The sequence below is a fragment of the Passer montanus genome, unplaced genomic scaffold (assembly GCF_014805655.1).
Source record: "Passer montanus isolate IOZ18808 unplaced genomic scaffold, ASM1480565v1 scaffold41, whole genome shotgun sequence".
Classification (NCBI taxonomy): Eukaryota; Metazoa; Chordata; class Aves; order Passeriformes; family Passeridae; genus Passer; species Passer montanus.
In genome coordinates, this window is record NW_024368930.1 from 6,710,298 (window position 1) to 6,726,607 (window position 16,310).

Sequence of the window (16,310 nt, forward strand, 5' to 3'; positions counted from 1 at the left end):
CTATTTCCTAAAGAGATGAGCAAGAGCTCCATCCCTCCATCCCTCTCAATGCCTAAACCTCAAACTGCTCTAGTCTAAACCAAAAGTAGCAAGAGACATATTTGAAATTCTGTATTTCTGCCACAGGCAGCTTAAAAAAGGACAAGATGTGTCTGAAGTGGACTGTTATCAGTGGGGGGTGGACCTGACCCAATGAACTAAACTGAATAAATGTATGAGATAGCAAAGAAATAAAATCTCAAGGAATTGATACCATTTCCAGTTGAAGAATATTTCCAGTTGAAGAAGGAAAAACGTTGTGCCATAAATTCACAAGAGCAAGTGGAGACATTGACAAATACTGGATGCTAATCTGTATGAAATTGAGGGAGAGAAAATTATCCTTGCAGGAGATTTCCTGCCCCTCCTCCCCACAGTTCCAGGGAGTTCGTGTCTTGGAATATGGATTTTAACATCCAGGAAGGAACAGTGGAAGGAAATGCCATATCCAGAACATTCTGGCCCTTTCCTCAGTGTGGGCTCTGAGGTTTTCTCACATCTTCCCCTGAATTGTGTGGATATGGCAGCTGTTGGAGACACGACTGGTGATGGACAGCTCACTTGATCCTGTGTGGCAATTCATATTTCCTAAGGGGACTAAGCTGACTCCTCAGCTCCTAAAAGTAGATGCAGTAGTGGTTTCTGGAATAAAGACAAAACTGAACTGTCACTCTGCCTTAAGAGGTGGTTCTTTCCAACATGGAGATGTTGGGAAGTGCTGGCAGCCACCTCCAGAGCCTGGATTAGAGAGATTGCTGTGCTGGCTGGTGCCACCACAACCTTTGCAGGCCAAACACCTGAAAATTAATTTATTTTTCTTTCCATACTCCCCAACCCTGATTGTTGGTTTGATTTTCTTAGATTTATTCTGTTTATTTGAGACAGAGATGGTGTCTGGGTGAGGATTTGGTTTGAGGTCTCTGGGCAGATTTCTGTGGTAAATAGGTGTGTGCAGCTGCACTGGTATTGACCTCTTCCAGTTCAATAAAAAATATAAAAAAAGAGATTGGCTTCTCTGTGCATCCTGTGCTTAATTCTGCAGAAAAGCTACATGGTTTGAAATGGATGAACACAGTTCAGCCTGCCTGTGTTGCAGGCAGGAAGGTCCTTCCTCTCTAGAGGGAAGCAAACATCTCTCAATGATCAGGGACCAGCTGGCCTTGCAAATTAGGATTTTTGGGGCTGCAGAGAGGCAGCTCCATCCTTGCAGAACTGGAGGAGCTTGGAGCAGTCTTGCATGGCTTGAACTTTTGAATCATCAGGTGCCTCTCTAGGAGAAGATCCCACCTCACGGATGTTCTGTGGGCTGGGAGGTGCTTTTCTAGCCCACAGTGACTAAACTGCAGCTATTTTGCTCCTGACAATGATAATAATAGCACAGGGTAGGGGAAAGGGGCAGGCTACTTGTGGATGTGTGTTCCACAGCCCAGGAAACACTCTTGAATGTGCCAAGGAAACTTCCTGAATCACGGCTGTGCTGTTTGGGCAGATGGGGCTCAGCTTGTGTGTGAGCTCTGTGGATGTTAGAAAGGAGCTCCAGGCTGGAAACATCCTCCTTAATGCCCCTGCTAACCCTGAACCATGTGTGCTTCCAGGCTGTACGACCTCAGAGGTTTGGTTTTTATAAGCAGCCTAAACCCAGGCTTCTGATGAGTGTGCCTGCACATAATAACATTTGGAAGTGGGTCCAGTTTTACAGCTGTGTGTTGACATGTGGATCCTCACAGCAATTCTACACTTGGCACTTTTTATATTGGAACAAATTTTAAGCTTCTGAGAGAAAGGAGTAAGGTATCCTTTACCTTGGTGCTCTTAAATAGTTGGGCCATTAAACCACTGTTCCGTGGTAGATAAATCTGGGTAGTAAGTTCCAAAAAAAGTGGTATAAGCTAGAGAAAATGGCAGAATTGAATGCCAGAGGATTTGTAAAGCTGTGACATCAAAGGCAAATATGGAGTTGCAGAAAGAGTAACTGGAAAAAATTAGATCTGAAAATCCTCACACTGCTGATTGCTGTCAACATTTAGGACCTTTTTTCTGTTTAGGGGTGTAAGAGGAGGATAATCCAGAGCATAACTTCAAAGATACCTTGCTGCTGGCACCAGCTAGCCTTTTATTTTGGATAATACTGCCAAATTTTATGAAAAGTGATCAAATGCCCTGTGAATTTTTCTCAGCTTTATGTTGGTCATAAGGATCCTTTCTTTGGGTGATAATGAGAAATTCTCTACACAGTATCTGAGGGTGGCTGTGGGGGAAACTTGGAGATGTAAAGCAAGGAAATAACATGTTTATGGCAAAGTATTGCTTGTAAGTAGTTCAGCTTCAAATACCATTAATTTTGTAGTTGTGATCTATTGCCAGTTTAGTTTGGATGGGGACTTAAAACTTTTCTTGGATTTGCTTGTTGCTCTTGTGACTTCTAAACTATTTTTATAGCCCCTCCACAGGAGTATAACAAGGGAAATGCTGGGTTCAATTGGCTCTTGCTGTTTGAGGATTTCAGCTCCTCTGTGTGCTACACACAATGCTTGTTCCCTCGAGGAAAATGTGTTACAGTGTGCCCCTCTGTAGTCTGTGGGCATCTGAGCATGGTTTCAAGTGCAGGATCTCTTTCAAAACCAGACTTCAACAAATTCACAGTAAAAACTGACAGCTGTTGTTCTCTGGTTACTTCAGATGGTAGATGAGTTTTTTTTACAAGTTTGCAGTAATTTAAAGAAACATTTGCTCTGGGATGTTATGAGCTACTGGAGGATTGGCTTCAAATCTAGTCCTTTTTAATGTAAATTATTTGAAGTCTGGCCAAAGTAAGGTGCATTTTGTAATGAATGTGGAGGCATTGCAGGCAGTAGCTCATTTGTGGCACTCTTCCCAGATGAACCTGTTGCTTCTTTTGGCACAACCAAAACAAGAGTTTGGGTTTGTCTCAGCCTTGTCTTGGATTGTGTAATCCTATCATTTCCTTCCCCCTGCAGGACTTGTGGAAGAGGAAACATAAAGATCTCCAGATGAATAACCGAAAGGAAGATATGGAAATTGCTTCCCACTACCGTCACCTGCTGCGGGAGCTGAACGAGCAGAGGCAGCACGGCATCCTCTGCGACGTCTGCATCATCGTGGAGGGCAAGATCTTCAAGGCTCACAAAAACGTCCTCCTGGGGAGCAGCCGCTACTTCAAAACCCTCTACTGCCAGGTGCAGAAAACCTCTGACCAGGCCACAGTCACCCACCTGGACATCGTCACCGCCCAGGGCTTCAAGGCAATCATTGACTTCATGTACTCCGCACACCTGGCGCTGACCAGCAGGAACGTCATCGAGGTGATGTCGGCCGCCAGCTACCTGCAGATGACAGACATCGTGCAGGCCTGTCACAACTTCATCAAAGCAGCTCTGGACATAAGCATCAAGTCTGATGCCTCGGAGGACCTCGTTGATTACGAGCTGGGAGCCCCTTCCAGCAGCAGCACGGACGCTCTGATTTCGGCGGTGGTGGCTGGCAGGAGTATATCCCCCTGGCTGGCTCGGAGAACGAGCCCAGCAAACTCCTCTGGGGACTCAGCCATTGCCAGCTGCCACGAGGGAGGGAGTAGTTATGGGAAAGAGGATCAGGAACCAAAAGCAGACAGCCACGAAGACGTTTCGTCCCAGTCTCTCTGGGCTAGTGACATGGGCTATGGGTCTTTGCGTATCAAAGAGGAGCAGGTGTCACCGTCCCACTACGGAGGGGGTGAGCTGCACTCTGCCAAGGATGGTGCAATACAGAGCGGGTTCTCAGAGCAAGGAGTGGGGGATGGCTGGCAGCCCACGGGCCGCAGGAAGAACAGGAAAAACAAAGAAACTGTGAGACATATTACGCAGCAAGTGGAGGATGACAGCAGGGCAAATTCCCCTGTGCTGCCCCTTTTACCTGCCTCAGGATGGCCGTACAGCAGTCGAGACCCAGGTAAGTCATTCTTCCAGTTTTTGGGGATGAAACTGAAAATGTTGAATTAATTAGATCTGTTTATGGGATGATCTTATCAGCCTCTGAAATAGGAGTTTGTCAGAAATACAAAAATACAGAAATTTGAGTTGCCAGCAATTCAGAAGCACCAAGCACGGTGTGGTACAGTCGGGAGCCCCAGTGGAGGCTGGCTCTCCAGTAAAAGTGGTGGTTTTGTTTTGACTTTGAATGACATAAATCACCCCAAAACCACCGCTAAGTGTTGGAATTAATGAGGGAAAGGTTAAAAGAATTTATTTTAGCAGATGTGGACATTGATGTCAAGGTTGAAGAATTTTCCTTTCACTGTATATTGATGAGGTAATTACACCACACACGCAGGTGTAATTTAGTCTTACTGATAGCATCTTCAGAATTTCCTGATATTCAGGTGTCACTTTCTCTTGGGTGAGAAAACCACCATAGCTTCTTGCTGGTAATGGCAGGATAAGTGTTCAGTAACTCTCAAGAACAACATGTTTTTCTGAGGCATCACTATGGCTTCAAGTGTATTTTGATGTGTGACTGCTTGTGGTCTGAGACGAGTGGCTGTGTTTGAAGTGTGTAGCCAGCAAGAAAATTGTTTTCTTGACTTCTTTGAATCTTCAGTAGTTATTTTTTTGTCTCAAAATAACTAGCCCATTTGATTCATTAATCTGTGGCAATAAATAGATACAGGAATAGGAGTTTGGTGGTTTTTTCTAAGGACTTATGGGAGTGTGTTAGTAAACTCTCTCAAGCTGATTTCAAGAACTTAGTCTGTGCTGTGAGTTAGCCTGTGTTTAGCAGAGCCCAAGTCAGCCAGGAGAAGGGTGTGTGAGATTATAGACTTTTATGTTGCCAAATTTGGATGAAAAAAGCCAATACAAAGAGTACTGAAAGTCTTAAAAGTCTTTATGGGCTGAAAAAGGTTGAAGTTGCTCACATACTGGAGTTTAAATGTGGTTTTCATTGAACAGTAACTTTGCAAATATCTTGAGATTTATTGTGTTTTATGGTTATCTGCTGCAGCAAGATAATTGCATGTAATTATTCTAATTAGCTGATGATAAAATCTAAACAACGTCAGTTAGAAGAAAAATGCGAGATAATTTAAGGCAACAGTGATTTATGAAGAATCTCAATTTTTGCAATGCATGTATTTTATCCTTGTTTTGAGTGAAGACTCAGCATGGATTGCTTGGTCTCTGTTCTCATGCAGCTATTTTTCATTTTCCACGGCATCCCATAAAAGCAGCTGGATCACTTGTGCTGTCTGAGGGATGTGGGTTTGGACAGGTACCTGGAGTGAGCCAGACGTGTTGGGGTGGCTGCACAAACAGAGCTGCAGCTCTCATCCTCTTGGAAAGCTGAGTGTCTTCATGGAGAACAGTGCACAACAGAAGAGACTGCATTACTGGAAGCTGAATGAAACTTGGATTATTTAATTCCTAATTGTTAGGGAATTAAATTGCAGTGGCTGCTCACAGATGAGAGGAAGATGGCTCGGGGGGTTGACTCAGCACAGTGCTGAGACAGCATGTCAGCAGGCATATCAGATTATTTGTTCCAAATCTTGCCTTAAATGCAGTTTCCAATAAAGGAGGTGGTTTCAGTGGTGGGAAAAGGGCAGCTGGATGGTGGTGGTTGGGGGAAGAGTTTCAATATTCCAGTAGTGCTGGTAAAGGAAAAAGAAAAAATGGCAAAAAAGGAAAAAATGGCAAGACTTCTTGCTGTCCAAAATGAACAGGTTTGGGGGCTGCCTGTGCTGGCAGTGGCAACTGGCAGAGAGCAGTGTGCCCATGAGGAACAAGGTGGGGGTGTGGGGCTCCCCAGCCTGGCCATCTGGAGAGGTGAATGCAGGTGAAATTCTCCTTTCTGCCCTGCTGGACAGGGAGGTTCCTCTGCATCGTGGGGCCTGAAATTGTGGAATGGGTGCATGTGGGCTTAGCAGCAGGGATTGTTTCTGCAAGCCCTGCCTGTTTTGTAGGTCAGGTTGTGGTGTCTTTGGGGACTTTTTCAGTGTGATTTCAAAGGACTTGAGATCCATACGTGTTCAGTTTCAGTTAACCTTGGACACCTTGTCCACAGGCAGCCTCTCGTGTGGTAAACCTGTGGTTTGGGGGAAATCAAATGGGCACTCAGGTGAGGCTGCTGCTCTTTCGCTGTGGGGTGAAAGCAACCCTGCTACCCCAAAAACATCCCTGTCTGGGGCCCTGCAAGCAGTAGGGTCTTCTGCTCTTGCATGGGTATTTCCCATATCCAGCAGATGGGAGATTTTTTCCAGCAAACTTCATATCCTGAGCTACAGGGTAGTGCTTAGGCTGGATTCTGGTACCCCAGATTCTTCCTTCTCCTGTTAGAATTCAGCAGTGCTGTAGGGGTGTTGCAGACTTGACTCCTAAGTGTAAAGAATAATTGATTTTCTTGTGTGCAAATGGGTAATGACGCAGTGCAGACACTTGTAACAAGTATTTGGGCTGTGCTTAAATTTCAGCTTGAAGTTGTCTTTGATTTAATCATGTCAGGTTTCATTTTTTAAAACAGACTTCATAGTCTGGGGCTCTCTTTTTCCTCATTTATGTAGAAGTGTTCCTATCAGCAATGTACACAGCTAAGATGGAAAGCTACTCACTCACTGAGGAAATGGGTGTTGGATGTTCTTTCAGAAGTAACTGAGAGGAAAGAAAGTTACCTAGAACTCTCTGTTCTTTAAGGCTCGTTCCCTTTTCTGATCCTATCAGTTATTTTAAGGTGCTGCTTGCTAAGGCTGAAAGCTCTTGCTGGGTTCACTGGGGTGGTTTACAAATGCCTCTCTACTGCTGGGCTAACCCAGACACTGAATTCTGGAAATGCAAAAGCTGATTCAGGAGAATACTTCTTCAAAGCTCAGTCTTCCTCGTGAAGTTGTGTGAGGTACTCTTTTGGTCTTGGATGCAAGCAGCACTGCATTTCAGCAGCGTTTTGGAAGGGGAAACTTGCAAGTAACCCTTGCATCACCCTTTAAATTCAGTGATTATTTGGGGCAGGATTTTGACAGATGAAAAATATGCTTCCTACACCTCTATTATATATAGGATTATTTAATTCCTGTTATGTTACAAAGAAGCACATTGCAGTTACTGAAACTTTGCTTTTGAAACAACTTAGCTCATTCACACTCAGCAGTAGTGCTGCTATCAGTGGGAAAAACATTCTTATCAGTGCAGGCAGGTGTATTAAAGTGTCCCAGATATTTAAGTAGACTATTTAAATACAAATCATTGACATCTCAAAAAAAGACACAGGTTTTATTTAAATTGAAAGGGTAAGAAAATTCTTTGCAAATCCATTGATTTCCCATATGCTGGTAGGGTGCTATTGAGAGTTTTGGAATCTGACAACATAGGAGATTAAAATAAAAAGGAGTGTCTGAGGTAATCTTATTAATGGTAATCTAACATAATGGAAATAGCAAGAGATTGTTGATGTCTGCCATGAAGATTGTCTTTTTCATCCAAGAAAGAATGATCAAATGGGATTTGCAGAAGAATGCAAATGAAAAACTGAGGTGCAGGACTGGGGCTGTGATTCAGCTCTCAGTTTCTCAGGGTGGTGTCAGTCAAGCACAAAGCTTGATGAGCACCATCTTTTCATGCTAGTCTCTATTTATTAATTTGGACTGTCTGTTTAGCATCAAACACATCAGATTTTGTCTTTCCCATCCTGTTTGGGTTGTTCAGGATGTCAGTCTGTCATTCCTTGTAGGAAACATTCATATATATGTTTTCCTCATCAAGACACATTAACTTGAAGCAGCAGTTCTCCAAAGTAAACTGAAGGATGGGCTTTTATAAATAATAACTTTCTTCATAATTGAGCCAAGAAGAATTTCCTTCATGGACTTGCCAAAAGAACAGGTCTGCCTTTTATTTTATGTCTTTTTCTTAAATTTTATAGGTTTTCTAAAGAAACATGGTTTTTAGTCTTTGTTAGTTTTCGTATCAAAAATGCTTATGAAATTCAGAAGTAGTCTTGAGCCTTGAACATCTTTATTTGCCTTAGGTTTCTGTTCCTTTAACCTTGCTGGATAAAATTTTATCAGGATTACACATCCTGAGTGCGTGGACTACAGAATCAGGTGGTGTTTGGAAAAGAGAATGGATATCTTCACTGTTAAGCCAGCAAAGTGTTGCTGGTTTTGCCTCTTCACGTAATGGAAAACTGTCACTTGAAGGGTGTCTTCTGGAGAATTTATTGACGGCTTTATTAATGTGTTAGTTCAGGCATGGTAGTTATGATTCAGGAATTTATTTCCAAGGAAATACTCCCACACATCTTCTGAGTGTTTGCACCCAAAAGCTGCAAGTGAATTTCTGTGTGCCAATTGACTGTGAAATGAAGCTAATTATTTTAAAAACAGAGCAGCCCTTTCTAAAGGCGCCACAGTTTGGGACCTCTTTTCTTTCCTTTAATACATGTATTGGAATTGCTGTGTTCTTTTAAGAAGAGCTGCAGAACTTGAGTAAGCCCAGACTAGTGACCTCCATGGGAAGGACAGGCAGGACTTCACTGTATCCTTCTGACTTTGCAGAGCTCACAGTTCCTTTAACATTTTCCCCATCAAAATCTTTAATTATGCACAAGTTTCCTCCCTCCTGGTGAGGAGCTGTTGAAGTTGCTCATTTTCCAGTGCCACACGTGTGGCTGCTGCAGGAGCTCTGCTCCCCAGGAATCAGGGGACAGCTGGTGTCGCCAACATTCCCCATCCCTTTTTCTGTCTTGGTTTCCAGAGAGCAAATTATGATTACAGGAGCTGTTGGGGAGCACAGATGCTGAACAGTTGGATCACATAGGGAGCTTACATTGCAAAAGGCTTCAGAGGCAGGCAAGGAAGAGCTCCTTCCAGATGAACTCAATGAAGTTTCTGCAGGTGAGGTCTCTGGACCTGAGTACAGGCAGGTGAATGTGTGGATTGCCTTAGTACAAGATGGTTTTATTCTTGAAACAAAGTTGTTTTTTCTTAGCAAGCTACTGGGCTTCTTGTAACTCTGTCCCTTTGTCAATGCAAATCTTCAGATCTTCCCTTGATTCATATTTGCAAGTCATTATTAAATAAGTAATTCCCCTGAAAATTCCCCTGTTCCCGTTGTGGTATTTGGCAAGTGTCTTGGTCCAACCAGAGGAATCCAGATTTTGCAAAATGAGAAAGGGGGGGGAAGATGAGTGTTAGTACTCAGGATTCAGGTGTTTAAGGAACTCCTGAAGATTTTTGCTTTGTTCTACAAGAAAAAAAAATGAATGTATTGAAGGAGGTGCTAAGAGAAGTTTTGGAAGCAGGCAGTGTTGAAATAATCCAGCCAGAAAAGTCACTGGGACAGAATACAGTCAGTTACTCTTCCTTTAAATGGATTTTGCTCTGAAGAGAGGGAGTCTCCAGTCCACCTGCCATGGCCTGAGTCCTGGTTGCAATGGGAAAACCTCAGGTGTTTTAATGGTTTGTTACAGCCATGACTGAGAGGTGGGCTGCCTAAAATTTCAGTTGTCAGATGAATGTCTGATGTCCTAAAACTCAACACAGGCTCGGATTTTAATAATTTCCTACTTTTAGTTTGTTGCTTAGACCTTTTTTATGCCTCATTTTGGCAAGATCACTTTTTAAGCAGGATAGATGTTTTGGATTAAAACAGCTTATTGGAAAGGTGTTGGAGTATTTTTGAGGGTAGGTAATAGTAAACTACAAATTGCCTGCCACTTGGAAAATTAAGTTAATTACTGCATTTTTCCTACCTTATTTTACAGCCATGACATTGCAGTTAAGGTGCAAGGTGTTAAAATCTTCGCTACAATTGAGGGGGTTTTGCAGGGGAGATATTTTGATAGCCTGGTGACCAGTGATGCAGCCAGGCATGGAGGGGTTACAGCTCTGTGCTCTTGTGCCACCCCCTGAATTCTTTCTTAGCCCAAAATCGGCTTAGCCTGCATTCCTTGGGCTTAGGAGCTGCCCAGGTTTCTGGACCCTCTCTGGAACTCTTGGTGTGCCTGAAGCTGCATGGAGCTGGCTGGGAGTTGCTCAAAATGCAAAACCAAAGGGGAAAAAAAAAATCCCTGACCCCCAACCCCACTGATCCGTGTCCATATTGAGAATTTTGCAGAGGGTGCTCTGTGAATAATTCAGGTTCTGTGTATCTCCACGGCTACAGGCTAATGGAGCTATTAGGATACAATCTTTGCAGGAGTAACTTTGGAGTTGCTGTTATTGAAGGGTTAGGTCAGGTTATTTTCAAGTTTGGAAACTAAAATCATTGCTTTAAACCCAGACACACTTACTCCCTGGCTACACCCTGGCTTTAAAATGGTTCCACCCTAAACCAGCTTTAGCTCAGTGCTCGGTGTCTGTTTCCTTTCCCCACCCTGCATTCCATTTTCCCCAGGCTCCCAAGCCCTCCTCCTCCTCTTCCTCCTCCCCGTGCTCGCAGTTCTGATTCTGTTAATCTGCTTGAACTCCAGAGATCAGAGGCATTTCCCCTCTCTCGAGTGCCCTTCTCGCTATTTTATTTGTTTTCTGTGCTCTTCTTTAGGGAGATCTCAACTTTTCAAAAACTTTTTACCGTTTTTTTGGTTCTTTATTTTGAAATTACAAGTGAGAAATCAAGAAGCTTTCAGTATTTTAACAAAAATTCTATTCCTACTTTGCAATCAGTCCTGTTCAAGGCTTTAATTTCCTTATTTGCAGTGCTGCTTTTGCATTAAAATGTAGTATGAATTAATTCTTAAGATGCAGTGCCTGGGAATCAAACACAAGCTTTTCTGTACTGGTCTCTGATTAATTTTTTATTCTCTCTTTTTTTTCTTTTTTTTTTTCAAGGCACTTGTTTCAAAAGGTAAATATTTGTTCTGAGGATTTTCAGAGTTTATAACTCAGCATTCTGTCATATCACGAGTGCTAATATTCATATTTAATGAGGTACTTGAATGTTTTATTTCTGTCCCTTCATGTTTGTGTCTGCCTCTGTCCTGAGGAGCAGCAGGGAGTAGAGTCACTCCTTTTATTGTCTGTATTAAGAGACTTGGAAAAAGAGGTTAAGCTTGCAGTTAAAGTGATAGTCTCAAGTTACTCTACAATTCTCTGCATATTTTGGAGAAACAAGAGTGGCTTAAGGTATTTCTGAGCTGCCCAGTCATTCCTGCTCCTGCAAGGATACTGTATAATCCCACTTTAGAATAGGTTTTAAAACAATTAACTCACCTAGTTTAGTCATTTTTCTCTTTTTTGGATTTGTTCTGTGTTTTTTAGGAAGATCAGCATGGGCCAGGTTTGCTCTGTGGCCCAAGGAACAGTTGAGGTCACTGACAGGAGGTGGGGGAGCAGCAACAAGCAGCAGGGTTTGGGCCAGGAGCTCCTTCTGCTGACCACAGGAAAGTGTCTGCAGAACTTGATTCAATGGTAGAAAAACAAATATTACGGGAAAGAGATGAAAACTGATTATTTGTTTCCAGGTACCTGGAGGAGTGGAGGGAATTTTCCAGTTATTTGTACACTGATTACTGTTTTGAGGAAAACAAAGATGGGGATACACTTGTGCTTGGAATATGCTGCAGGAATAGCAACATAAAACCAGGTCATATTTGTGTAGAACAAGGTTGGTTTATTTTAGCAGTAGTGTTCTAGAGCTGATGAGGAGAATGTTTCTGTTGGTGAAACACAGAGAGTGAACATCCTATGGCGGTAGGCTGGAAAATTGTATTTTCCTCAGCTGGCATGGGCTCCTCCTGAGCCCTCCAGAAACAGGAGCAGTGTTGGAAATTGGCACTTTCCTGCAGGACAGTGTTTTTCAGAACTCAAATCCTGACAGTCCCAGGTCACCCTGCTTTGAGTCGTAGTGGAGAAGCTGTAGTAGGGCTCAAACCTGAAAGAAGAGGGTTGGGAAAGCCCAAAGGAGACCAAGTTTTTGATTCCATAAGGATTCACTTAAGATATCTTACAGCCTTCAACATAAAGGCAGTTTTTAATGATCATATGTGTTGTGGTTAAATATCTATGTTTGCTTGATTGTTTCCTGCTTGAGGAAATTGGAGCTGATTCTGAATGCTGTGCACATTTATTGTATCCACATGTCTGCTGTTATGGTTGTAAAATAGTGCAAATCAAACCAATATAGCTCATGGCATCACTTCCCCATGTAAATATTGCAGTGGGTGAGAATGCTGGGTTTTGCTTAACAAATAGTGAGTTGTGAAACATCTTTTGGAAGATTTCTGTTAGAAAGGAGGAGGGAACTGAAATACAAACTTCAAGGATATTTTTAGCAGCTGGTAAAAGATTGTCATTTTTCTGCCAGCCTGTGTGCTCTTTTTTTTTTTTTTTTAAATTCCCAATCAAAAACCACACTATGAAATGAAAGCTATTTTTTCTTTTTTATTTTCCCTGAGAGTTTAAAAATTAATTGCCTTTTGTACTGAAGGAGATCAAGCCAAACCTTCCTAAACTTACACAAGGAACATCATCCCTGGAATTCTAGATAAAATCAACTGTCAGGCAGATACTTGACCCAGATAGGTTGAAGAACCTCAGAAAATTAAGTCTTTTATTTCACCTAAGTTTTTTTGGGTCACATTTTGTCAGTGAACCTGAAACAAAAGCTGAGTTTAAGTGGCTCCCACTTTCCTTTGGTACTGAATTGCACCCCCACGCTCTCCTGCAGTTGTTCCGGTGAAAATCTCTGTGTGACCATCTAGAGAACCAGAGAGGGGAACTGATCTGCATTTAAATATAACTTTTTAAATAAATAAATAAATTTATTTTTAACATTAGTTCCCATCTCAAGTTCAATCACAACTATTCATGTGGTCTTTGTGCTACTGAGGGAGTAGCAGGGGAGGGTGCAGTAATTTGGGATGGGAGAAGTTGCTGATGCTGAGACCTCTTCCCTTTCTGCTTGTAAACAGAAAAAAAAAATATGTTCTCCATCACACTAAAAATTATCCAGCTGTGTGCAGGAGATCCAAAACATCTGCCCCAGGAAGTGTGATGCCCACATCCATCCCAGGCTGGTCCCAGGCCTGATGCTGTTGGCTTTGTTCATTACCAACTTGTGTGGTGGGTGTTGGATGGCACAGCCTGGGAGGGAGGATTGGCTGCAAGGCAGCTGTGCCAGGCACAGCAGGAATTCCAAGACAAGTGTGAAGTCCTGCGTGGGGCACAGGATAACCCCGTGCAGCAGTCTGGGTTGGCAGCCAAGGAGAGAGAAAGCAGCTTTGCAGAAAATGTCTTCTGGTGAGTAAGGAGCTGAAGAGGAGCCTGTGTACCCTCGCAGCCAGGGAAGGCTGGCTGCCTGCCTTAGGAACAGCATTTGGAGTGCAGGATCCACTCTGGGCATCTCCAGGCCAAGAAAGACTTTGACAAGCTTGAGCAGGAGCAGCTGAGGCCATCAGGATGGTGTGTGTGAGGAGAGGCTGAGACAGCTTGGTTTAAAATCTTGGAGAAGTGGGGTAGGTGGATTATCCAGGGCCAGACCCTTCTCAGATGTGGGCTGAGAAAGGATGAGAGCTAATGGATGTGAGTTACAGGGAGGGAGATTCTCACAGGGTGAAAGGAGGAGATTCTTCACAAAGTGGTCAAAAGGTGGAGGAAGGACCTGGGGAAGTTGTACTCTGTCTTCCGTGCTGATATTCACAACTGGGCTGTACAAGCCACTGGAATCTTACTCTAAAATAGCTCTGAAGTCACTTTCAACCTAATTTATTCTACAGTTCTTAAAGATGACTCCAGGTGACAGAGAAGTGATGCTGCCCTAGGTCAGGATGACTTCTCACTCCCCTGTCTGATGGTGATGCTGCTTCAGATTAGGTCCAGCTGCTCCTCTCTCCAGACTGGACTTTCCTGGGTTCTTGCCTTGCTGGCAGCAGCATTCCTGTACCCAGAGGTGTTTTCCCTTCAGTTCACCTTTCCACCCTGATTCTGCCAAATTGCCTCCTGCAGGTGGGCTGAGCTATAGGAAGGGCTCAGGAACTTTTTGTGGCAGGTGGTTTGAATTGCCTTTGAATTGAATTGTCTTTGGGGGCTGTGGGACTTGCAGAGTTTACTCCAGGTGCTGAGGGGTGAGACCTCCAGCTGAGGAAGGTGTGCTGGAGGGATGGCTCATGAAACACCCCAGCGTTCCAGTGAGCTTGGGAGGGCTCCTCAAAGATTCCTGAAATTTGCCAGGCAGGTGGAGAAACACACAGGAGCTGCTTTAAAGCTCTGTAAATGGTAGGTGAGGCACCGTTGCCCTCCTTTGAAGGGCTCCTGTGCCTGTGGCTGGCCCCCCTCACTGCTGGGGGTCACCTCTGTCACACAGCCCCGGGACTGGGGCCACCACATCCCTGCTTTGTGCTCCTGCCGCTCTGAACGGGGCTGGGAGGAGAGGATGACAGATTTCTGATCCCCTCTTACCTCAAAACTGTAATGAAAAGAGCAATACTGAGAGAGAGCGACCTTGCAAAACGTTGCCTTTAGTTCTTGGGGATAAAGCTCGTTTCTGCTTTGGGTTTTCCAGCAGCAGATGCAACCTTGTATGGCTTTTATTCACTCCTTTCTCCCTTCTCATGGGTTTAGTTCTTCAGCTACTGATTTCTAGGTGTTCAACTGTCTACATGAGAGAGCAGGAATAAAAGATGAAAAGGGGAAAAATAATTAAAAAAAAAGAACTATGAAAGAGAATAATAGCATTGGGAGTCTGGGAAACCCCACTGGGGGTTTACGGAGAAGGTAAAACACAGTACCAACAAGAAATAAGTGGTGTGAGAGAAGCAGACGCTGAGGAGGTACTTTGGTAACAGCTGAGTTTAAGCTGTAGTGAGAAAAAATTACAAAAGCAGGGAGAAGAAATACAAGAGAAAAAATTGGTTTGTGTATTAAAGTAATTAATTAAGGTACTAAATGGAGTCTTTAAAATGGAGCCTTTCCTTGCTCTTTCTGGGAAGGCATGTGTGTTTTGTTCAGTTGTTGGACTATGTTTAATGCTTTTTACTGTCAGCTTCTTCCTAGATCTTTGAAAATAAATTATCACATTATCATTTGGATACTTTTAGTACGTTGCATTACTTTGATTTGTGCCATAGCCCTTCCCAAGGGGCTGCCAGATGTCTGTAGTGCTTGATTTCTTGTGACTAGTGCAACTTGCTTTTCCCATTCCTGGGTTTGTGACAGGAGCTGGGTCTACAGGACTTCCAGAGCTCACACAGTAGCCACCCTGGTTGTGTTGGGAATATTTTACTGCTCCTGTTGTCCTGGTGTGAGGTTTATTCCTCTTCATGGATCTGTTAAAGCCTGCCTGGTCTGTGTGGCTGGGAATGAAGTGTGTTTTGAGCTCAGCTGGGATGGGTGACCTCTGTGAGAAGGTGCTTGCAGTCCTTGTACCCTGTTAGGTGATGCTTCATGTGTAGGTAAGAGCTTTACTGTCGTTTTCAGAATTGCATGGAAGTACTGTTGCCAAAACCGTCAAAAAATAAGCTCTGTGTTTTATTTGAGAATAAAAGCTAACAATAAAATATTCACCCAAGTCAACAAATTCAAGAAAGCTTTTCTAAAGCTTCTGTGTTTTGGAAAGTAGGCTGGTGCAATAGAATAACTGCAAAATAATGATTTGCTAAAGAGACTAATGAGCTCAGTTTCCGAGCAGCATTAATCCCGTGTTTAGCTCGGGATTTCCTGCGTGTGGAGCCCTGCAGTCGCAGGGGCTGTCCCAGCAGGGTGAAAATCGAGCTCTGGAAGGCTGGGATGGAGCTCTGGGCCCGTGGCAGTGAATAATTGCAGAATAGAAGCTCATTGACTAAAGCCTGGTTTACTGGGGCTGAGGCGCTGTAGTAAACAGTTTGGATTACTGGGAAGTGACGGATGCTTTCGATTCATACAATTCTTTGGCTGAATCTTGTTAAAAGGAGCTGCATTCTAGAGAAAAGAGAAGTGGTTTTGGAAGCGCTGTGGAGAGGAACTTGGTGCATTTTTTGGGTTTTGGTGTGCTGAGAGTATTTTAGTACTTATGTGACTAAGTGGATATTTATTTTGCCATAATGTGTGTTTGATTAGATTACATCAACTATAAATACTGGAAGCTCTGAAGCATCTATTTCACTGTCTGTCTGTAATCTTGGCTTTTGAGGAACATTTAATGTCTTGTTGTGGTTACAATTAATCTGCGTGTGTTTTAGCAATTAGTGTTTATGTGCAGCGGGCAGCAGCCAATTCTGGCAACTGTCAATCAGCAGCTGTAACAGGCTCTGAAAAGGAGTGCAGAAAGCACAAGGTGGTTCCCTGCCTGCCTGGTTATTTGGGAATGCAGTTT

General features: G+C 43.4%; 1 protein-coding gene across 3 annotated transcripts in view; it reads left to right on the forward strand.

The window, feature by feature from the left end:
* The window catches only part of ZBTB46 (zinc finger and BTB domain containing 46), a 52,156-nt gene that overhangs the window by 12,488 nt on the left and 23,358 nt on the right, over positions 1 to 16,310 (forward strand). For all 3 annotated transcript variants that reach the window (XM_039719471.1, XM_039719470.1, XM_039719472.1), the window contains exon 5: positions 3,018 to 3,987. In XM_039719471.1, the coding sequence (XP_039575405.1) occupies positions 3,018 to 3,987 (970 nt within the window). The remainder of the gene's footprint in view (positions 1 to 3,017; positions 3,988 to 16,310) is intronic.